This window comes from Lissotriton vulgaris, chromosome 1_1 (genome assembly GCF_964263255.1).
Source record: "Lissotriton vulgaris chromosome 1_1, aLisVul1.2, whole genome shotgun sequence".
In the NCBI taxonomy this organism is placed as follows: domain Eukaryota; kingdom Metazoa; phylum Chordata; class Amphibia; order Caudata; family Salamandridae; genus Lissotriton; species Lissotriton vulgaris.
Window position 1 is genome coordinate 1,922,154,510 of NC_141685.1, and position 24,885 is coordinate 1,922,179,394.

The following is a 24,885-nucleotide window of genomic DNA, read 5'->3' on the forward strand; positions in this document are numbered from 1 at the left end:
TGCATGATCACAGCACCGGGGGAGTCTGGGAGGAAGCCTACTGCTGACTAACCGGCATGCCCAAGCTCTCCCTGACTGTGCGCCACATTTCTGCTGCATAATTCATCATTTTCAAGAAATAATGTGCAATGCTTCACTTGTATCAGCTGATGGTGAAGGCGGATTCTTAATAAGTGTTACGTTAATGCAAATATGGTAGTTTCATGAGCGAAACCAGAACTCTCAAGTTTCCCAATTTGTTCCAAGCGTGACAAGCTCACCCACCCCAGGTTTGCTAGTTGCATTGTGGCACTTGTAGTCCATAATTTATAGTGGGTTATATACACAGGGCTGGGGTGACCAGAATTTTAAAGCCAAAAACCGGGACATTTCACGAACATAGAAGAAGGACTATAGTTATATTTCAACCGAGCGCACAGAATGACAGCGCTTCTCAGCAGAACAGGCACCTACCTAGAACATAAATACAATGCAATTTTTAAGCCCAGAAGCTTGCCTGTAAATTAGATTGCTTTCTTGAAATAACTGCTAACTATCGCTGCTCTGTAAAACATAAAACAGCACCTCCCATAGGTTTCAGTCGCCCCTCTCTAAAAACCGGGACGCAAGCTAAATTTCCTGAAATTTGCCTGGACAGCAGGTGAAAAACAGGGACCATCCGGTCAAATCCGGGACGCCTTGTCACCCTACACAGGGCTAAAAGTACTGGAATGTAACGAAACATACGGCTAATTTACAAGCCCCTTGCGCCACTGCTGCGTCACTTTTTCCTATGTTAAAAGTGACGAACGGACGGGGCAAGGCACGAACGGACGGGGCAAGGCGCTTGTAAATTAGCCCCATAGATTCAATGAGATACCCATGCAGGAAAGTGGAAAACCTGAGAGCTCTAGAGAATTTAAAGCATTTTTCGGCCGCCTACTAAGTTAATGTGCTAAACGGGAAGATTGCGGGAGAGGGTGGCGGCAGCCTTTTTCAAGGGATATAGGGGCTTATTTATAAGCCCCTTGCGCCGCAAGTGCGTCACTTTTAACGTGGGAAAAAGTGATGCACTTACGGCTCAAAGGGCTTGTAAAAAAGCTTAATAGAGTTCAAAAATCCTTGTGAGTTATTTTTATGTTGGAATACAATGAACATAACATATAGTGTCTCAATGTTGCTCTCTATGTGCAAGAATAATAATCTTGATAATTTTTGGAACACACAACACAATAAGTTGTGCCATGTCACCTACACTACAGCTATGGACAGTCCCAATCTGTCGCACATTTTTTTCAGCAAAAAAACCACAGATTTCTTATTTCTTTCCAGATGTTGGAAATATCCCGCAGATAGTGTACATGCTGGAAATTTCCTGCAGATTTTGGAAGCTTTGGAAACAGCAGCTCAGCTGACTTGCTGGCCCACACACACAATGAGCCTTTTGAATCAGTCCAGTCAGCATCCCTTCCCTCTGCATCATTTTATTTTTTGTTTGCCGGCTCTGAGCCGGCTTGTGCATGGAGGGGCAGGGAATTGGAGGGGAGTTTTGTACCAAAACCCCATTGCACCATCCGTGGAGTTCCAGACTCTCATGCACAGCCTCTGCTGATGCACCATGCCCCCTTGAACCATCTAAGCCAGGTGTCTCCAACCGGTCGATTGCGAGCTACCGGTAGCACGCAGAGACCCTCTGAGTAGCTCGCGCTGCTTCCTGCTCAATTTAGTAGGCCTTCAGTGTTGTTTGGGCTGCGAAGGAAGGGTGCGTTGTAGCTGCAGCAGGCGGGGCAGGGTAGAGCAGGTGGATGGGCAGAGATGCCGGTCGCGCAAGCTGCGCAAGCAGTATAGAACTGCTGTGACCCACGCCCTCTGCCTTTTTCACCAGCACAGCCTACCACCTAATTTCCCTCGATCCACAGTGGAAGGGAGAATGCGGAATCCTGCACGGGTATGTCAGCAGCTCACAGCATGTTTTTCCCTTGTCCCTGCACCCCCTACCCCCTCCCGCAGTCTGATGCCTTCTCGCATCTCCCTTCTTAAAGTGAAAGTGCCGGTGTTCAACAGACCGCGAGAAAAAAAAACGGTTGGCGGCTTCCGCCCTCAAGTTTGTGCTATATAAAATTGCAAAAAGAATAAAAAATACTGTACAGCTCCGTATTCTGCCATTGGTGATTTCAGGTGTTGGGCCTGCAGCTTTCTTTTCCGCTTGAGAACGCCCAATGAGCAGCAGGAAGTCTGGCGTACATATGGGAGGGAGCTAATGGCAAGAAAATTGCCGAGGATCACACAATGCGGGGTCAAGGGGGACAGCCTGGATCAGAATTTTTTTAACTTAATTCCGCAGTTACCTAATTAGCCACTAGCCCGCCTCATCTCCCAAGCCAAACTACTTTTTCCTTTTATTTATTTGTAAGAGGATAGGAGCGGGAGGGCTCAGCCGGGATGCAGGCCATGACAGCAGGTGCCCAGTTAGTCCGGTCCAAATACTCCCTCCCTCCACCTGCAGTCCCCATGCGTGTCCTTCCACAACAGAAGGTGGCACGCTTTCTCTTTTTATTGTGAGGGTCTCTGTTCACCGCCAATGCGTTATCTCATGTAATGTAACTTTTGCTTTTGTAATTTGTTCACTTGTAATATTTTCATGTATCAGTTCTGTTCCTATTGTGAAGCGGTCTGACACCTTCGGGTAAAGTCTGAGCTATATAAAAACGCATAAATAAAATCCCAGAGCAGCAGGTAAGCCATGGGCGCAAATCCGGCATGGAGTCTTGAAATACGACACTAAAGGCCAAGCCTGCTAAAGACCCTGCAATAGTGCATGCCGTCGTGTGTAAGCCTCCGTCCAGCATGCAGGGTCTTTTACTGAGGGATAGAGAAGCGGTTGGTCATCTTCTTTCCAAGTCCTCTCATGTACCGTGGCTAAGACACACCAGTATGCACTATTCGGGTAACTTAGTTAGCAGATCTGTACAGTCATATGCATTGTGGTTTTGTGCCTGTACTTGGAGATCCGGGGCTGTGACTGGCGGCGTGTGTTCCAGCCACCTATAGGCTGACCCTACCCAGGTGAGCCCAGCCCAGCCCCACAGCGAATCTCTGTTAGCGACGACCTAAGGCTGTCTCCCTGCGTTTGCTTCTAATAATCTTCACAAGATTCCGGGACTGGGTAATACAGCAAACTAGCAAAACAACACATATAGGCTTGAATCCTGCCTCTTCAGCCTCACAACTATGTAATCCACCCGCCTGCACTCCGAGCATCCAAGGCCACATAACCTGTCCAAGGGATATGTTTGTGTTTGTGCAGGCTGGGGATGAGACGCTGGATGTACGTATATATACGATTGTCCGACCAACCCTTTAATCCTGTGCTTCCGCTCCCTCGCTCGCTTCAACATTCCCCCTGCTCCTTGAAACGGGCGTCAGAGCACTGGGCAGAAATGGAAGAGCTTTGAGAGCGGCAGACTTTCTGTCGTTCATTGGGAGGGCACCGAAGAGCTGTGCACCCTCACCGTCGGGCTTTGGTGGCAGGGGTTGACCAAGGTCTCCGGGCTGGGCACATGCATCTTTCTACTTTCCGACATCCTGTGATTCTGGCCAAATCACTTAATCTCTCTGTACCTTAAATGAAAAAAAAAAAAGAAATGGAAAAAAAGAGCCATAAAAACTGAAAGTGTCCTTGTGTGTAGCGCTATTTAATTTACTATCTAATTATCATATTTGTTTCAGATCATCTTACAAACAACGTTTGTACAGTGTCATTTTTGTTTATGTCCACTGTTTGAGCAGTGTGTCATCTGCATTATCATTACATATTGCAGTGCGTTCCTAGTAAGTTAGTTATTTGTGGAAACTAAGAGAGAATTGTTCTGTTCTCATTTTTGGTATTATTTGATAAGTGATCAATGATTCCATTACGACGTTGTGTACCTCGAAAGTATGAGATGTACTGTGATAAGTGAGTCTCATGGGACAATTGTTGCATTCTTCGATTGCTCATGTGTGTTCAGTAGTAGAGCCTGTCCTAACACCTTTTCTCACCATCTCATGTTTTTACACACCTACACTTTCCACACAGGATAGGATTAAGCCTCAGACGTGCACTTCTAATTTGGTGCCCGGGCCTCTTTTCTTCCCCATTCCGACAAGCAGTGGCCTCCTCTTTCACGCCTTGTGTTGTGTCACTATTGTGGCGTATGCTTTATTTTGTTGTCTCACTGTTGTGTCTGTGAGTCTTCTTAACGTACGGCCCACATGTCAGTAATGTGGCATGTCATGACCCTACCTATTTAATACATTCCAACCTATTGGCCAGTAGCCAAGGCTCACACATGCTGCCCAGTACCCATCATCTTCCTGTATGGCTGCAATAGTATGCCAGCTTGTCTTGAACAGCAGTGATGTTCTTCAGGCTGGGCCCTGGGGAATGTACTTTTCAAGGGGAACTGTGTCATTTTCTTTTTGTGTGCAGTTTTATAGTGCATACTAGAACCGAAGGTATCATAGCGCTTTACATGAGCACCAGTTACGTTACAAACGGACACATTACTTTTTGTTAGGCACTGGGAGATTAAGTGATTTGGAACTGCCCCGCCAGGCTACCAGATTACACAGCCTTAGAGGACATCCTACAGTTCCACACTGAAGGTAGGATTGCTTTTCTTGTTTGTTTGTTAATGGAGCTGCATTACAATGATTATTACAGTGACAGCTATTAAAAGGTCTTGATTTTGAAGCTATTATTGTGAAATTTTGTAAAGTGGTTTGACAACACAACACAAATCCAAAGCCAATCCTTTCAGTGTTTCTAGGGAACTTTAAGTCTTGCGTTCAAACCACATTATAGTGGGCTCTAAAGAAAATAGGTTTTTTAACCTTAATGGCAATGAAACTGGGCGTGGGAGATCTCTCGGAAAAATGTGCGAGTTTTTTGGTAGCTCATGATGATTTTCACTGACCAGAAGTAGCTCTGACTACACAAAAGGTTGGAGACCCCTGATCTAAGCCATACCTCACAGACAATGAAGTTATTTCCCATTTACATGCTATTCTGTCATTTATTGTGTGGGACATCATCTTATCTTCCATCTGACATTTCAATATCTCTTATCTGGTAAGCAGACCCGTTACAAGGACACTGCTGATGTTCTCCAATCCAAAGGTTACGCTTTTGCTCAACTTTGTGTGATCAAGCCAGAGTTGTGTGAAAACAAATGGGGTGGCAGCGGGACATAGAGTTCCCACTGCCCAGAGTGATAATGTCACTAGAATAGGAGGGTGACATCAGTATGCATAAAAGAGTATATGTATACTGTTCTCGCACCAACGTGTTCTGTGGCACTGTTGCACGTCTGAGCAGTTGAAAAGCTTATGATGCATTTTACCACTTTTGCTTGTGCCCCACTTCTGTCATCCCTACGCAAGAGGTGGCAAGTAGTTGTGCTAAAGTTACATTTTGTCCAAACAAAACCGACCATGCATACATTAAGAATTTTTTTTTCATAACCAGTTTTATTTCGTTTAGAAATACAACAGGCATCATCCATATATTATAAGTATTACAACAGAAAAAGTTGAGAAAATGTGGCTGTTCAGGTCCTCAACAACATGTATGAAAACCCATGCAGGACTCCACCCACTCAAATGGATAGACAGTGATGACTGGGTAATGAGCGTGGTTTATTCCTCGGAAATAATTAGCATTATATAGGTAATCACTGTGACCCAGAGCTGATCACGTGTTGTCTTGGATTACTCTTTCTGCGCTACACTGAATATTCCTCTTGAGGGTGCTTACTTTTTAATATATAACTGTAACTAAGTTGTCTTACTATCATTTGACAGTCATCAATGGGAAGTTGTTGACAAGTCACTGCCATTGTAACCCCAGCCTCTAAGTGCTACTTTTTACACTCCGAATGAAAACTATGTAACCCCTGAGTTCAGGTGTAAGCGTCTAAGTACATAAGCAGTTTTTTGTGGTCACATGCTTTGTCTTCGAGTTATTGGTCCTTCCCTCTTTCTTTTGATTGTGCTTCCTAACTCGTGCTGGTCTCTGTGAAGAATGCAATCATTTCAGTCTTTTCCCATCTGGCAAGTCGAACATGTTGTTCTAGATTCAGCAGAAGCCAATGCTCCCAGCAGGATGAGGACGCATCGAGAGGGGTGTATAGTGGCGCCCTTCTATGTTATTGCTCAAGGAAGAAAGACTGTGGGCCATGATCTTGGAAGTCAGCAGTTACAGACTGAGGCGGGGAAAGCAAGTCTGAGGTGGGATAGAAGGTAGAGCTGGATGGAAATGGGAGGGGCTATTGACTTAGAATCTGTGTGATGAAGAAAGTTTGATAGGGACGAGTTGCTAGGAAACAACAGTTGATAGGAGTAAAACTCCTGAGCGCGACGTGGGATAAGGAGAAGGACTATGAAGTAAACAAAGAGTATTCAGGGATATGCAAGGGGTTCACGGGTGCTTACCCAATACTGAAATATTATAGCCTTATAGCCCGCCGTAGAGGGCTATACCGGCTATTAAAGGCCCTCTCCAGTGTTAAAGGCCCCGAGCCGAAGGCGAGGGCCTTTAACAAGGGAGAGGGACTTTAATAGCGGTATAGCCCATCTACGAAGGGCTATAAGGCTACTAGAACATTCTGTCACTAGAGGACAGAATGTTCTAAAAAAACAAAGCCTTTTGGGAGCGTGAGGGGATTGGAGTCCCCTCAGTCTCCCTGAAGCCTTTGTTCACAGCCAGAGCTGTGAACAAAGAAACATTGGAATGTTGGAGATCCAGGCTCATACCAGCCATTATAAGCCCAGAGCACTCCATTGTTTTCAATGGAGCTCCCAACATTCCAATGTTCTAATATAGATTGTGTCAAAGCTCCGGTCTTTAGGAGAAATCACATATGACCAGGAGCATGGCAGACTGCCATGAGATACAGCTATTCTGTGTACAGATTGAAAACATTGAATACTCTAAGAGATACTTAAAGATTGCGGGGCATATTACCAACAACTAGCGATAATTTTTGTCCCTAACTTGTTTAGAGACAAAAATTATCGCCGCACATCGGCGATTTTTATCGCAGATAAACCTTGCTATTAGCAAGGTTTATCGCAAATGCGATAAAAAACGGCCGCAATGCATGAATATCGCTGAAAAGTCAGCGATATTCATGCATTATCGAGCAAATGCTCCTAGCCATGTTATCCACCTCCCATTGGATAACATGGCTAAGAACTGCTCAGGGAAGGTGTTAGCTTTTGGAGATATTCGCGCTTAGCGCGAATATCTCCAAAAGTTGGTAATAGGAGATAGAGATGTTAGCGACTGTTTCCAGTCACTAACATCTTGGCACGCCCACTTTGCATGTCATTAGTGATAAATATCACTGACATGCAAAGCGGGGCCCAAGATGGTCGCTATCTCCTATTAGCTGTCGCTAACTGGTGTTAGCGACAGCTTGGTAATAGGGAGATAATTTTATCTCCGCTTTCTTGGCTTTTAAAGCCAAAAAAGCGGAGATAAACCCCCTTGATAATATGCCCCTGCATTGGTTATGCTCTCATGGGTATCGCAACTGGTCAAGTAGTGGAGGGAAGTGCGAGAGTATGGGGGACTATCTTAACAGGCGGAGTCAGCTGTTAGGTCTAATAATGATCTTAGACATGTGACTGAGTGAGCAGGGTGTATTGGATGAAGATATTTTGGAGAGTGCCGCTGTGGTCAGCATGTTTAAGACATGATAGTCTGAGGGACCATGAAAAAGGTTTTGTAGCATAATAGGAGTTTTTTGGTTTGAACGCGATAGGGAGCATTTACCCTTATAGTCATTAGTTATATATGTTACCAGATTGGTAAGTGGGTAAAGGGGTGGTATAGTGGGGAATTAGAGATGAGGTGAAGTGGCAGATGAATGATGCGAGGTGGAGGACTTAGGCTTTAGGACGGAAACTAAGGAGGACTTAATCATATAAATAGCCAATTTAGATGAAGTTTTGGGGGTAAACTAAGATTGTGGCAGTGTTGCGCCTTCACAGATCAAAGGTATGCATTAAGTAGAGTAGGGATCAAAGACTGCTGATTGACCTAATTGAGGGGAACTAGAGTGGTGAGGTGTTTGAGTGAAAGGATATGGTAGGATAATAATGTGGATGGATTGATACTGAGCGTGCCAGAGTCTACAGTTATTCCAAATTGTGACACTGATGGCACCAAAATGTGTCTGGTCATCATGGCGGATGAAAAATATAAAGTGAGGAGGAAGCATGGTCGGACTGGCCAACAGGGCAATGCCTGGCAGGACAGTATGAAAGGGCAGTGTATGAGCCGTTTTTTTGGGCTGTTTGTGGGCCTGTTTTATGGTTGGCTGGGCTGGCTTTTACTGTTTTTCCCTAGTACAAGGGTACTCACAAACATTTTCCCAGGGGCCAAAATGTTTGGTCTCTGATGTGCATAAGAGCTGCATTGATGCCAACGGGATAGTGGTTGGGTGCGGGGTTAGAGGGGTTTGGCTTTAAGGTAGGTATAGACAAAGTAAAGGATATATATCTAGTGGCTTAATTGAACAATGTAAAACCAGAAAACACAGGATTAATCCCAGCTTCCCCACTCTTCCAAAGTGTGTTATACTGGGCAATTGTTTATTTTCATGTTCCCTCCTTTTTTCTTCATTATCTCATATAAGACGATCTTGAAATACATGATTTCAGAGTGTGCATTGTTCAAAAGCTGCCCCTGTGTTTGATTTAATAAAATATAATGTTTTATAATGGGAACCCAGGCCATCCAAAAAGTGCACATAAGAACTGACTTGCTTCTTTACTTCACTGCTGGCGTAGTTGTCAGGGTAGGGGGAAGAATTAATGTTTCAAAATTCATGTTTGAAAACTGTCATTTTAAATTAATAATTGTCAATGCACTGATATAATCAATTGTAGTAAGCGGAAAAGGTTCTAGATGTTAATCAAAAACAGTTTTTGAATTTTGCAAAGGCTGTCGTAATTTTACACTTTTGCTGCAAGATGTCTTTAAAAATGAATGTGTTTCTAAAGTTAAATGCAGAACTCCATAGTTACATCCTTTAACACCTCTTAACCTTGAAATGAATAATTGCCTGTCTGTTTAATATCTTTTTATTGTTAGTGCTGAGTCGAGTAACAGTAGCCCAGCGCTCCTGTTGACCAGGGGGCCGCATGCGGCCTCCGGGCAGTACTTTAAGTATCCATGTCCTAGTTTTCAAATAAATATTGCCTGCAGCAAGCTCAAATGCATGCAGTCTCCAATACCTTGCAAAACACTTATACAGATGCCTTTACAAGACCAAATCTTCTGGTTTCCAAAAGTGGGCCACTTTCTTAGCTATCTGATTTGCTAATGCGGGCCACATTTACTATGGTGCCTGGGCCTATTTTCTGTCCCAGTCTGACCCTGGGAGCAAGCTGTGGTGGCTGGTGACATTTGAAAGTGTTGAATCATAAACTTTCTAATCAGGATGAGTGCCTGACCGCCAGAAGGGGTGGGAGTTTCTCCCCTGAGCAAACTTTGAAAAAAGAGGGGGCAAATGGTGCATATTTGAGAAAGCAAGGACTGCTCTAGAGTAATACCCCAAATAACAAGAAGCACGAGTATGTGACGCAGACATTCAAACAAGCATCCAATAGGCATAGTGCTGTGTTAAGGGCATGAATACATGTCATGTGCTTGATTAGAGCAACAATGCGCATTAAAGAATATACATAGCATGTTTTCACTATGACACATAAGCCTGTTTGCACTATGGCACAAATGAAAAATTAAAAGCCGGATTAAAATTTTTACAGCCTCTCCCACACATGCACCCAGTGACATCAAACCATTCAATTGAAAGTTCAAAGGTGCCCAGTAATTACATCTTTCACTTCTCCTGAAGAGGGGAGCTTTAGCAGCACATATGTTTTCATTTTACTGCTTACATACCTGCACCAGCTGCTAGCGATGAAGATGAAAGCCTTTGTTGCCACCACAGCCCTCCTTCAGCTTCTCACTGGGTGCTAGTGGTACTCACTTTACCATTCCACACAGCCAACATGCTCACTAACACACTGGTTTTCAGCAGACTTCATATCTGTAACAATTTGTCCTCAACGTTGTTACCTGTGACTCACTGTCAAGAGCAGGGCCTTCTAAAAACTACTAAAATTAATATTCAAATCAGTTCACAGTCTAATCCTGAGGAACCTATGTGACACATAATCATGCAAAATTCATAATCTCAGATATACATTTATTTATTTATTTATAAAGTTTTATATAACGCGAACATGATTCCAAGGAATATCAGAGCGCTTTACAATAGGAGGGAGAGGAAGGTAAAAGTTGCAGTACATGTGTCAATCGGGATACAAAACAGAGCACATATCAAAATAGAACTGACAGAACAAGCATGCATACAAATGCAAGGGGTCGACAAAGAGTCAGATAATAACTGGTACATAGCAAAATAGGAGGGGAGCAGATAATTCGAGAAGGAAAAAAAAAACAAGAATAACATCAAACATGGGGCTTAAAGGTGTAAGTCCAATGCCTTAGAGCAGAACAATCCAGCACTTTATTAAGGTAAGAACTTGTTCATAAGGAATCTTTTTACTTCGAAAGCAACCTTGGAGGAGATTCTCCATATTCCTTGTGGGAGAGAGTTACAGATCTTCGGTGCAGAGCTGCAGAAAGCTTGGTGACATGTTCTCCTTTTGTGAAAGATCTGACGTTTCAGGAGGTGGGAGTTAGCACTCCTAGAGGGGCTACCCCCTCTAGATAGTTCCAGCTTTTCTGCTAGATAACTGGGGGTTTTGAAATGGAGGGCTTTGTGTGATAGGCAGGCAATCTTAAGCTGTATTCTTGCTTCGTATGGTAGCCAGTTTTGTGATTTTAAGACTGGGGAGATGTGCTAATTTCTTTTGGTACCCGTGACCAATTTGGCCGCCCCATTCAATGAGGCCCTTAGTGGGGCCAAGGTATATTTGGGGAGACCACACAGCATAGAACTGCCAAATTCTAGCCTCGGCAAAACCAGCGCTTGGACCACTTGCTTGAAGTCAGCTTGTGGGAGGAAAGGTTTGAGATTCCGGAGTGTCCTCATCAGGTGGTTAGCTCCCTTGCAAACATTGCTAATATGAGTCTTCATGTTCAAGTGCTTGTCCAGGGTGATCACAATGGATTTAGCGGAGTCAATAATGAGGGGGAAGCATTTGAAGGCGGTGCAGTGGTTCATCCAGAGTTCTAACTTAGGAGTGTGATTTGGAGGAGAAATGAGAAGGAATTCTGTTTTGGAAGTGTTGAGCAGGAGGTGGTTCTCAGTTAACCAGTTTTGAGTAGTCAATAGGATAGTGTTGAGTGAAATGATGTTGTCGGGGGAGGAGACTTTCAGATAAAGTTGGGTGTCATCCGCATATATATGGAAAAGAATATCCATGGAATTTAGAGCATTAGCTAATGGTTCCAAGAACAGGTTGAAGAGTATGGCAGATAGGGTGGACCCTTGGGGGACACCCATGGATACTGGTGATGGCTGGGAGAGAGAGTGGTTCGTCTTCACTCTTTGGGATCTGTGATGGAGGAAGGACGAGAACCATTGCAACACCGGACCAGATAGGCCCATCCAGTGCTCCAGAGTGAATAGGTGGTTGTCGTGATTAACAGTGTTAAACGCAGAGGAAAGTTCAAGGAGGATAAGGAGGCATGATTCATTTTGGTCAAGCATTTTTAAAATGTCATCCACAGCGTGAGTGAGAGCGGATTTGGTGCAGTGCTCACTGCGAAAACCAGATTGATGTTGGTCCAGGACATGGATATTTTTTATGTGAGCACAGAGTTGCGATTGGACGCATTTTTCTAGGAGTATGGCTAGTGTGGGGATGTTAGAGATAGGGCAGAAGTTGTTAAGGTTAGCCCTGTCTGCAGTAGTTTTTTTAGAACAGGTATTATCTGAGCTGCTTTTAGGCACTTCGGGATCGTTCCTTGTGACAGAGATGCATTGACAATCTTTATCCAGATGGGAGAGATGATATCTTTGATTTCTTTGAATATGGAAGGTGGCAGTGGGTTACTGAAGTGATTTGATGGGTTAATACTCTGAAGAACCATTTTAATGCCTCTTTCACTGAGTGGGGTAAAAGTGTCCCAGCAGGCATTGTTTTTGATGCCCATACTCATCGGTTCGATCTTGTGTAATAGGGCCGGGGGCGCAGTCCCATTGGATAGCAGTAGAGCCTGCCTGGTCTCCAAATCAATTTTAATGAGCCTTGATTTCTCATTGAAGAAGGCAGCCAGATCATCACATGAGGGAGGGCTGACTTCAGAGTCAGAGCGGTTTGGTGCTTCAACCGATTGTTGTTTAACCAGTTCAAAAAGTTTCTTGGGGCGATTTGCGGCTTGATTGAGTTGGGATCTGAAATAGTCCACCTTAGCTCTCTTGATTTGTTTGTTATAGGAGCTCCTTGCTGACCTAAGGATTTTTAGCTGGTCCGAGGATGGATTGGATCTCCAGGATCGTTGGTTTGCCCCAAGATAGCGATGTTCTGAGTTTAGGTTGCCGTTGAACCATTGTTTGAATATTTTTGTTGAGTCATTTTTTTGTTGAAGTTGAGCAATGGAATCCATGATGCAAGAGATTATAGCGTTGTAGAAATCAGTGAGTACATGAGCCTCAGACATGTCAGCTTGGGAAGAGAGTGCAGATTTACCTTGGTTTGCAAGATCGGCTGTGTTGATATCCCTGAGGTCCCTTTTCCAAATCTTCGATTTCCTTGGTTGAGCCTTCCTCAGAGACAACTCCTTGTTAATATGGAAGAAGATGCTCTGATGGTCGGACCAATCGCAAGGGGTGATGGTATCCATTGTGACGGTGTGTTTTTTGGTGTTGATGAGGTCCAGAGTTTCTCCTTTATTATGGGTTGGCCGGTCACAATGTTGAATCAGCTCGTGATTCCTCAAGAAAGATTTGAGGCATGTTAACGCATGGTCATTAGGGTTAGACCAGTGAAGGTTGAAATCACTGAGGTAGATGTGGGACAGAAAGGAATCAGCATTGCTAGCGATGATTTCCATTAATTGTTCGATAAAGGGCAGGTTGTCCCCAGGGGGGTGATGGAATGTGTGTAGTTTGCACACCAGGCAGTTGTTATTAGAGATGTTGAGACAAAGGTATTCGCATGATGATGGCGTAGATGACTCCGAGAAGGAGACCGCGAGTGTGCTCTGATGTATACAGGCTAGGCCACCTTCCAGCTTCAAGGTTCTGTCTAGACGTATTATGTCGTGGGTAGGGGGCAGTAGGAGGCTAGGATAGGAGTGGAAGAGGGATTAAGCCAAGTTTCAGTGAGGATGATGAATTCTATCTTTTTGTGTTAGATGAGGTTGAAGATATCAGAGGCGTGCTTTCTGGCTGACCTGCAGTTGAGTAGTACACAATTAAGTTGAGCCGGTGTTTGGGGGGAGGAGTCTGTATTATGTTCACTCTCAAGAGGTTGTCATTGTTTATGACTCTCCGGTTGAGGGGTGGTTCTCTGTTCGGGTTAGTGTGAATGGCTTGCATAAGCCCTGTAGAAATCTTGTTGGTGTCTAGGATAAGCGAGTGGGGGTTGAGTAAGTCATCTATATCTTTAGGCGCGAGATTGGATATCAATCTTCTGGGGCGGGAGGGTGCGTTAGGTAGGGGTACGGTTTTAGAGGTAGTGAGGAGTGAATGTTGGTCAAGGAGAGCTCTAATGCTAGCACTGGCAGGGGCACTGAGCAGATTCGGATGAGAGAGGAGGGAGCTTAACAAGGGGAGATGTTCCACTGAGAGGGCTTTCAGATCATGAAGTTTGAGGGTGAGAAGGTGCAGTTGGAGGGATAAATCGTCCAGACTTGCCACCAAGTCTGGATGCTATGAGAGGGGTCGAGGTTGTGCGGGGAGATCTGGCGAGGAGGAAGGGTAGTGTTGTGTGCCAGTGGGGTCAGAGGTGGGAATGAGAGGTAACAGAAGGAGGGGAGTTGCTCACTGTGAACTTGCGGTATTCCAGGATGCATTGGAAAAGAGGTTGGTAATGGTGAGAGGGTTACTGGCTGCGAGATGAGTGGAGCATTCAATCTGCCACCTGGTAGGGACGAATGTCGATTAGTGGGCGAGTAGGGAGGTGTGTCAGAAGAGGAAATGGGAACAACGAATTGGGGTACCCTTGTGGTTGCTAGCACTAGATCTTGTCGCATAAAGATTGAATAGTTAGCCAAAGAATTTTTGATCTTCATAAAGAGTTTGTCGAACTGCTCTAGATTTCCATCCGATAATTGAGTGAGAACGATCCCGTTGTTGTAAATGGTAATGGTGAGATCAGATTTGAAGGTTGGAGAGGCAGTAACGGAAAGACTAAAACCATAATGTGTTTTCCTTATCTGTTTGACCTGAAAAAAGGATATGAGGGTTTTCCTCCATTGGGCTCTTCTGTTTGTGAAGAACATTAGGTTGTTCAGGATGCTGCCATTAGAAATGCAGAAACAAGTATCTGATATAAGCAGTTCCGGGGTGTTTTTTGATTCTGTTGTGTTCTAAATTTCTTGGCCGCGTTTTTTAGTAAGGTTAGGGGGATAAGTAATCTTAAAGGCATTGAATCCCAATTGGGAGAGTGAGTCTTCAATAGGACTGGTGCTGGATGTAGCAATGGTGGGAGAGGGCACAATGCGAAGGAGAGGGTGAGTTCTTGGGTCAGATCTGGTCACTCCTAGGGTAGGCCTGTTAGAAATCATCAAATATATAATACATATCAAAATATTCTAACAACACCTAGACCACGCCGTTGTTGAGACACTGACATGCTACAATACTGAGTACACAGCTCAACCCTCGAGGGGGGTTGCTAGACTTACCTCTCAGAGTGTTGCCGTCACTCACTTTGGGGTCGAACTCCGCAGACAGAATGCGGTCAAATTGGTTGATGCTGAATTAGAGGTCTTTGCTGGCCAGTGCAGGCTTTGCTGAACAGCCTATTGTGTGAAGCCTTGAGGAAAGCCGCAGCCCATTCAGGGGTGCTGGTGGTACTCAGAGAGCGGGTACAGTCAGGAAATGTAGGGGTTCACAGGCGTGGGCCGCAAGGGAGAGGAGGCCTGCAGGAGCGAGGGGCCCTGCTGTAGGTCCTAAGTCGCTTCTTTACCTGTCTGCGACTGGTGCGGGGGTGCAGGATGTCGGCAATGCAGAAGGATGGTGGTGGCTTTGTGTCATAGTGCACTGCAAACACACTGATTGAAAGCATCTCGGACCTCAATTCCACCACCACAATGCCTGAGCCAATCTAGGTGCTGCTCCCTTGCTGTTAACACCATGAGAGCAGCACAATGATTGGCTGGGCCAAGTGCTGCCAACACACCTCAGGAGACATGGGGCTCTGGAAGCAATTCTGGAGCTCCTACATAAGCACTGGTAGGCGAGGGTTTAAGTGCACATGTCATGCTGGATAGAGCAATGCACCAGTCTAACCTGACAAGCACAATTCACCTCAAGGAGCTGGTCAATCATCAAGCTTCCATTCATGACCCCCCTCATGTTTGCCCACTACAGCAGGCTGCAATAAAGCAGGGAATCGTTGCCAGAGCCATTCCGTGCACACGCAGTTAAAAAAAAAAAAGAATTAAAGCAAATGAACTTATTAAAGTAAACTGGTGGCACGGGCACCAATAGAAACAGGGGGTGATACCCCCACACCCCAACAAAGAAATCACCGCTGGGTGCACGGCAAGGCAAGCAGATGAAAACAGCTAAATTAAGTTGAGCCATGACAGCCTAGAACCTGGCAACAAACATACTGGTGACCATAGGCATCTGAGAGGCTGAGTAGATAGTGATGGGGTGTTACGGGCCATATTGGGATTACATGAGACACAGGAATACTGCTCCCTTAGTGTTTCCTACCCAAACATTTCATAAATGAGAATATGGTGTAGTCATTGTGATTCACCTAACATTTCCCCATTTTTAGGGTACCCACAGTGCCTGACTCTGATTACTGGTACATTTCTCCATCTGGGAATGTCAAATACCCACGGTGTCAGTAATTCCAGGTGTATATATTCTGATGCAATGAGTTCAACTCCCTTGCAATGAAGGCCCAAGTTTGATATTAATCAATGTTCTCTCTTTAACACTATACAAAACTAGGTTAAACCGCCTCACCACATTATTGTCTTTCTGGAATATTGAAAATGTTTTCCTCATTCACTAATTCCTGTCTTATTGATATAAAATGTGGCTTTAAACTTACATATAATATTATGGTTTGTGAGTCTTTCTCATAACCTTATCTTGCAAGTTTTTCATTCCTTTTGATAGATTGTATCCTGTGCTTCACTACATTCCCTGTTATTTCATTCTTTGGGGACAATATTTACACTCTTTTCTAATAATGGTCCACCTATAATTGTTTCTGGTTCAGAAATCTTGTTGGTAGAAAAATAAGAGCAGGATTGATTATGTAAATCCCTCCTCACTTATTAAAAGAAGTTGTCGACACTGCCGCGGAGCAGGTGTAAAGAGGCCCAAGCCACCAAACGAAGGGTGGAATTCCTGTGTGGGAAGTGCAGCTGCTGTCTTAAGCCCTGCCCTGCCATTCCAGGCGCCCACCCTTCGGGCGAACATGCAAGATATTCCTGCACAGAAACCTTCCCATGGTGATGTATGTCTGCTCTACTGGAGGCCTCTGAAAGCCTTCTTTATTTTCAGCAAAAGACCCTAATAATTTGACAAAATCAACCTCCCTCAAAACAACTGGAATTATCACCACAACTCCAGCAAAATGAAAACAAGCGGGTGAGAATCTTAAAGGCTTTAGCTGTCCGTAAAATACAAATATTTTTTTTGTCTAAGTGTTTCTCCTATGTGCCCTGTGTGGGACTGTTCAGCAATATGGTTTAATAAGAACTGCAGTGATGATAAAATATGAAATGATGAGTCTGTAGTACCACAATAAGGCTGTAAAATCCACAAACAAGTTAGTGACAGGAGTCCTAGGCTATCGCGCCCTGCAATAAGTTACTTTTTTTGTTTGTTGTTTTTTAATAAAGGGTCCTGGTTTACTGTATGGTTCCAGTAGCCACAGAAGCTTCAATGCCACCCTAGGTTCACAATGTCAGCAGCAGCAGTCATGTGTACTGTGACTAACCAATGAATCTATATGATCAGACATAACTCCATCCTCTCCAGTACAATACAACAAATTCCAGGCAGCAGAGATCAGTGGCGGCCGGCATGGCTCGAGGGTGGCAAGGTAGGCGTGGGGTGGGGTGTCGCACAGGGGAGGGTCGCACATGTTCAGAATAAAAAAAAAGTACCTTGATGCAGGGTCCCGCATCTTCTCTGCTCCCATGTCTTCTCCGCTCCTTCTCTCCGTCCTCTGGCTCCGACAGGAACGGAATAAGGCAGCCAGGCTCCCTCCCCTAAGCCAATAACAATGCTACAATGCATCGTTGTGATTGGTCTGATCGCCGTGACACGGCGCTCGGCCAGGGGCAGTAGAAGTGGGCACGTTCTCCATGCAGGCTGTGAATCAGCCTGCTTTGCGAATGGGTAAAGTGAGCATGACTGGTTTGGGAGGCCCGAGAGATCTGACCAAACAGTCACTGAGCACTTAGGAGTGGGTAAACCACTCCTTTCCTGCTCTAAAAGCAGAGCAACCCCGCCCACCTGCCTGCTGCAAAGCAGCAGGACACGAAACATAAAATGATGATAACTAAGTTATCATAATTTTATGAAAAGCTTAAAAGCAGTGGGGCGACGCTCCTCCACCATAGCGGAGGAGCCGCCCGTAGCAGAGATTATGCCTAGGCTCAAATGAAGACCAATCAATCCAGTCTTCTAATACTCCTCTTTAGATGTCCTAGGGTTCATGTAAGGCTCCAACATTTTGCACATGTACATAGAATAGCCACTCTCAGTATGTACTCAGAACATAGGATGTATGGCCCACATACATCAAAGTCCGTTTTTGCGATTCCTTATTTGCGATTTTTAGGGAATCGCAAATAAGGAATCGCAAAACTGGATGCATGATTGAAATTGCATAAAATTTGCAATTCTGTAAAAATCGCAATTTTTACCGAATCGCAAATATTATGCGAATTCCAAATTTACAATGGGAATTGCGAATTCACAAATTGGAATTCGCAAAATGTTAATGCATTCCATGGGTGCAGGGGGGGTCCAAAGGACCCCCCCTGCACCTGTGAAATGTATTTTGAAGTGCATGTTTCACACACACACATGTCCTAAGGACATGTGTGTCTGTAACATGACAGTGTTTTAAAATGCATCTTTGGGCATTTTGACACATTTGCGCAAATTACCACGAGGTTCAACCTCGTGGTAATTTGCACCCCCTAATTTCGAATTCGCAATTTTAAAAGTAATCATGCATTGCTTTTAAGGAATCGCAAATTTGTGATTCCTTAAAAGCAATCGCATTTTTGGAATTCGCTAAAAATAGCGATTTTACCAAAAATGCTTGATGCATCCCAGAAACCTATTTAGGAATCGCAAACGGACGAATTTTGCGATTCGCACCGTTTGCACTTCCTAAATCGGTTGATGCATGTGGGCCTAAGCCCTTCAGTGGTGGCGTTTGATGAGATGGCAACCCAAATAATTGAGGATTCATAAGAGAAAATAACTGACTTTTAAATAAATGGGAAAGCAGATGCAGAAAAGGCAGATGATCCCTAGAATGTTTCACAGCCACAATTGGAAATGCTTTCATCCGACCCCATGTCGAGATTTAACCCAGGTTCGAGCCTCTGTACTGTCTTGTGACAGCACTTGTCTACTAGAATGTCAGGAAGAACTGGACTTTCCAGCAGGGAGGCACCGTACTCAGACTCCCCTGATGAGGAAGTTGTTTTCAAGAGCACTGTCAAGGCCACAAATGTGATTTACCTAGATGCAGCTAACTCTAAGATAAATATCTTAACCAGCCCCTGGTAGTGCTGCTCGGCATATCCAGCTCTCTCACTGTGAACCACTCACATAGTTCACAGTTCTCTCTGCAGGAATAGGGAACGGAATCTGCTGGCACAGCTTTTCATCTGCAGATTGAAAAAGTCGATCCTACGAAAATTGCAAAACTGCCACAGGATTCAGATCCACTCATTGTGGATTCAGAACAAGAAAAATGTATCCAGTGTCCTCGTGTCATATGGGGCACCTTCACCCAGTCCTAGTTTTTCAGTCAAAAGTAATCAGCAGCCTTGGACTTGGACTCGTTGTTTTACTTTATTTATGGGATAAAGTATACACTGTGGTGCATTATAAGAAAATTGCAAGCCACCAAGGAGTTCCAAAACCAAATAGAGGAATGAGGCCAAAGGCCAAGTTTCTTTATAAAGTTATGGACCTCCAAGGTGGCTTGCAATATCATTATCATGTATGGCATAATACATGGTCACATCATCATCTTTCCCACAAATCACTTAAAACCTTGGTACATGGCTCTTTTATATAAACGAGAGAGCATGTTTTCAAGCATGAAGAATAAGCATAGAATTTGTAGTGCAAAATTCAACACATCAAAAAAAGTAAGATTTGTTGCAAGACAATAGTAGTATCCGTTTAATATAAGTCAGTGTTCTTTTTAAAGAAGCATGCAGAAGTATTCTAATTCGTCTATAATTAAGGAGTGCAAAAAATAAAGATGTCATAAATATCTCCTTTCATGTTGTCACTGTACAGCTAGAAAAACAGAGGAAAAGAAAGAAAATAACAATTTTCGTTTTAAAAACAGCTGCTTTAATTATGCTCCAACGCCTGCCTTTCTCCTCAGCTGCTGGCTCTGGAAGTAGGCAGTGTTACGTCAGAACTCAACTGTATTAAGTTATTACAGTTGAGTTCTGACGTAATGTCTTTATAGTTGGGGACAGCGTGCATCACAAGTCACAGATTATAAAGAAATTATAGACTGGCTTTTATACAGGGATTGCAGAATCCCATGCAGAGTAAGAATGTGCCTAAAAATATCTCCATACACAGACGTATTCGCTGAGAAGCCAGGGTTTGTGGACAGAATCATTCATGGCATGGGCCACTCGGCAGGTATCTTTTGGGGGATTCAAGTGGTCTGGATCAGTGGTACACATGTAAATTATTGTGGGACCCTATAGTTCATCGCTGCTACTTGCTAGTACTTTCTATAAGCAATGGTGGCCGGCAATGATCGGGAGTGGCAAGGTGGGAGCAGAGGTTAGGGGGGATGTAAAGAAAAAAAAAGAACAACTTACCTTATCACCACTGCGTCTCTCCTCAGCATCAGGACTCCGCTGGCGCCAAACAGGAACCAGGAAGCACCCAGGCTCCCCTGACCAATCATAATGCCACAATGCAGTGCTGTGATTTGTCTGAGCACCCTGGATCTTTGCTCAGCCAGGGAATGAGGGCCTGTGCATGTTCTACATGCAAACAGTTATTGAGCACTTGGAGTGGGCAAACCCCTCCTCCCCTGCCCTGAGAGCAGAGCAGCCCCGCCCGCAAAGCAGCACCGAAACATAAAATGAGAATAACTTTGTTATTCTCATGTTATGTTTACTTTATTTACACTGCTTATAAGCAGTGGGTCATGCTTCTCCGCCTTAGCAAAGGAGCCGCCACTGACTGTAAGTGACTGTGACCAAATGAAGGAATGTAGGATTCGATGCCCAACAGTTTGAGGCTCAATTATGTTTAGGATGAAGTCTAAATCTTGAGAAAAGAATGGAAAACACTGTTGAAACCAATGAAATGTCAAACAGCTGTTGTGACTGTTTCGCAAACTAGTGCAGAGAACCTAGTAATCAATGTTACACAGCAATTTCCATCGAACACTGTAGAATTAAAGGTTGCTGCTAATTGTCCGTGTAGTTTGACCTTTTGCTCACTGCCGGCACTTCATGGCCAAGGAGTGAGTGAATGAATAATGTATGTATTCACACTGCAGCCAAAACCACCCCCTGACAGTTTCTAATGGAAGAATATCAGCAGGGGTGGTTTGGAAAAAATGAGAGTTTTAAAAATATAACAATGGTATTTCTAATAGTGTAGATTCTTCTAAGGTTTAAGGCGAAAATCTTCCTCAGGTCAGGTAACCGTCCTTTCCCTGTTGCTTTCCAACCTTCACGTTATACTTGTTATTGACATTCGGAGAATGAAAGTCTAAGTCATCCCTGCAGTGATCCAAACAGTGGCCCGCCGGTTCTGTACAGATCTCTGCAGGGGGTAATATCTAACCCAGCTCATTTACTGTAAAGATGTAAATGCGGTGCCATTTTTCCTGTCTTTTAAGCTTTTTTTCACCCATTTTCTCGTGTCCTCCTGGCCTTGCCCATCCCCCGCTGCACCCGTCACCTCACTCCCGAGCAGCAATTCTGCTCTACCTGAAGCTATGTTGTGGACACATTTGTTTTTCGGACCAGCGATGTTTCCCGCATATAAATCTAATATACGCTCATCTTCGAATGCAAGGTGACCCTTAATTTTTTAAGCGGAATAAAAAAAAGGTGGTGTGGAATGATGGTGGGTCTTGGAAGGAGTTGTGGCCAAAGAAGCGTGACTCTGAGACCTTTCCAAGAGACATGGCTTGTGTAATTAAGAGTGTGACTTAAAACATGGGAGCTAAACTCTTGTGCTTCACACAGTCCGCTCACTACCTGACTATTGTTTGAGTGTCTCTGAAACATGGGAAATGTAAGCAGGGGCCACCTGACTGCCATGGTTTATATCAAAGGATTTTACAGTCCTTGATAATGTTGATACATCGATCAGCGCTTTCCTTGTAAAGGACATTAATATAGGGCGCGACAGAAACTAGTTTCAAAGACCATTAATAGTTCCTGCCGGGTCTGGGTGTGAACCCCGGGTGGGATAATGCCCGTCATGAATGGGCAGCACGTGACTGGACCGCGGCCACCTTATCCTCCTCGGCACACTCACGTGAGCACGAGCTGGCTCCATTTATTTCCTTTCATAAATCAATCTTATTGGAAAGGTCAAAGAGACATCGCAGTGCCTGCTTTGTTAAAGGGTTTCTACAAAAGCCCCAATGGGAGTTATCGAGCCCTCTGTGGTCAGGGAAGTGAGCCCACCCGGCGGGTGAGTCATCGAGTGGACGAAAAAGGGAAAAGTGTTTTCATAATTTGCCGCATGACTGTTTCCTTTTCTGCTCTGACTTTTTAAGCTGGAATGTGATGCGGAATAGTGTGAATGTGCGAGCCAACGTTTGACTTAAGAATGTTTATTGTCTTCCTCCCCGTCCCCCCTCCCCCTCATCTACAGATCTACACTGACTGGGCCAACCACTACCTGGCGAAATCCGGGCACAAGCGGCTGATCAATGACCTGCAGCAGGACATCGCGGATGGCGTCCTGCTGGCGGAAATCATCCAGATCATCGGTGAGTTCCGAGCTCGTGACGCGCGTGCGCGCGCACCGCAGAGCGGGAAGGGGCAACACCTCAGGTGCACCATACACCGAACATTGTTGCGAACAGCACGTGCGGGACAGCGTGACAGCGGACTCCCTCGTGCTGGTCGAATGCGTACTCACCATGGGATGTGGAGTAGCATAGCATGGGAGAACTACTCCCCTGAATTATGTCGTAGTTGCATGTACGTAGCGCTAAAAAGGCTTTACTATGGTAAAAGTAGCCTTGCGTTGAGAGTTTTCCATGAGCACATGCCCCGTGCCTGAAGAGAGTGGCGGGGAGAAGGGAGGGCTACTGAATGCAAATACTGTTTTCTCTGCAAGTAGGTGAGCGCTGAATAATGTCCCTCGCCCTGGTCCATATGTCTCTCAGAGTATGCCGCTTTCCCTTTCATTTTGTGAAAAGTATGAGCCTGCTGGGGCGTCTGGGAGCGGCTGTTTTAACTGTTGCTCGCGCGCGCGGCCAGGAACGCCGCGCGCATAATGGGGAGCTGTCAGAAGCGAGCGCTCCAGTACACCACATGCCTCCCATGTGTGCGCCGCGCCGGCCCGAGCGCAGCCTGCTCCCGGGGACGCCCTGAAACATTATCCAGGGCTGTGCGGAGACAATCCCGGTGCACTTCATGTCAGCAGCAGTCGCTTGGCACCGGCTGACTAATCAGCAGGCGGCCTCCCGCGCACTTAGCCCCGCTCGGTTTCTGCATGAGGGATTGACTGCCGCGAACAAGTGAGCTACTGTGGAACTGTCAAGGGCTGCGCTCAGCGAGAGGTGCGCAGTCTAAACTACTTCCACGGGCCCACTTTTCACTCTCAAGTATTTTTTTTTTCTTTTCGGGTTTTTCTTCTTCAATGTTTTAAGTTCTGCCTACCATTTGGTTGTTTTTCTACAGCCAATGAAAAGGTTGAAGATATCAATGGGTGTCCCAGGAGCCAGTCACAAATGGTAAGTCGACGACTCTTATTTCTTTGAATTGTTAATGTGCTTCCATGTGGCGAGGAGATTTGCTTTGCTGAATGTTATTAACCAGAGCTCGTGAACTCACATTTACCTGACAATATGTGACGTAGTTCCTTTCGAGATTGTAGCCACTTGTTGGTCCAACATCTGTCAATGGCAACACGATCACGTTATGTCATAGAGAAATCCAGATTCTTCTACTTTTTATGAGACATGACAAAGCCTAGTGCGTCATGTCTGTAAGTGTAATATTGAGATTTGTGAATTGTGCTGTATTCAGTGTTTAACCTGCCTAAAAATGAATGCCCACTGATTCAGAAGATGTGCTTTGTGGTCCGCACAAGTGGTGAAGAAAAACATAATTCTGCTCCATTCAGTCTGCAAATAATACTTAATTTTGCTATGTGGAGATTTTGCCAGCCAGCTTCTTAGATATAGCATCTCATAGTCACCTGTTGTTTCGGGCAAACATTAGGAACATGTTACTTATTTTTACAGGTGGCATGTATATCTGGCAGTACACACCTACTATGCATTTTCTTGTGTTATGTTAATCGTTTCTTAAAGGGAGGCCAGGTGGGCAGAAGTACTGAACAGCACAGGCTCGTTTCAAACCTGCTGCTGAAAAGCAGTGAGTCCAGATGTTAAATACCCCTCTTCTAATGAAGGAGGCCACAGTGCTGCTAGGGGCTTCGTCTTTAGGGTGACCACATCCCCGTAAACCACTGGGACCTCATTGCTATCCAGTGTGTACATTCTGTTGATTCTACTCAAGTAAAGCAAGGCTACCCCTGTCAATAGTGTATTGCTTTGATAGTGGACAGTCCACCTTTCGGAATGTGGTACCCCAGTGACAGAGAACTATCTGTTCCCCCGTGCATGATTTCAATATCAAATTGTAGGTATGGGACTAAAAGCCCCAGCACAGAAATTGTTTCCTGAATGTGCCACAAACGACTCCGGGTCTCTTGACATTTATAGAAGGAATGGGTTTGAGGGCCTTAAACTCGAGAGCTGTATTCATTTTCCCTGTTAAATAACACCCACAATCCTCAGACGATAATTAAACATTACAGAACTCAGACATTGCAGTACCCAAAAGCTGAAGAGACACATATGCAGGCCTAGGGTAAGACAGAACGTTTAAAGCACATAGGAAGTTTAAAGAAAAACTGTTTATGGCCCAGCTCACGTAATTAATACTCTCTTGTACCCTTAAACACAACAAACCTAAATATGGAGGAAAAAACTAGAGCCACTATTCCCATATATAACCTTCAAATCAATTCACATTTGTAGTCCACGAAGCAATTTCCCAAATGGCTGTAATTGTTTTTAAAGTGCTTCTAACAATCCAGAAACCACTTTATCCAAAACGTGTTTTGCAATCACGTAGATCTCTTTACAAACAAACCCATCAGGAATGGCATAACAATCAAAGGGGGTTTAAGGCCCAATTATACTGTTCTAAAGTCTGAAGTATAAAGCATAGAAATCACGAGTGAAACA

General features: G+C 44.6%; 1 protein-coding gene across 2 annotated transcripts in view; it reads left to right on the forward strand.

Moving 5' to 3' along the window:
* Positions 1 to 24,885, forward strand: part of NAV3 (neuron navigator 3) — a 1,035,010-nt gene that overhangs the window by 161,327 nt on the left and 848,798 nt on the right. For both annotated transcript variants that reach the window (XM_086919576.1, XM_086919578.1), the window contains exons 2-3: positions 22,272 to 22,389; positions 23,309 to 23,361. In XM_086919576.1, coding sequence (XP_086775702.1) covers positions 22,272 to 22,389; positions 23,309 to 23,361 — 171 coding nt within the window. The remainder of the gene's footprint in view (positions 1 to 22,271; positions 22,390 to 23,308; positions 23,362 to 24,885) is intronic.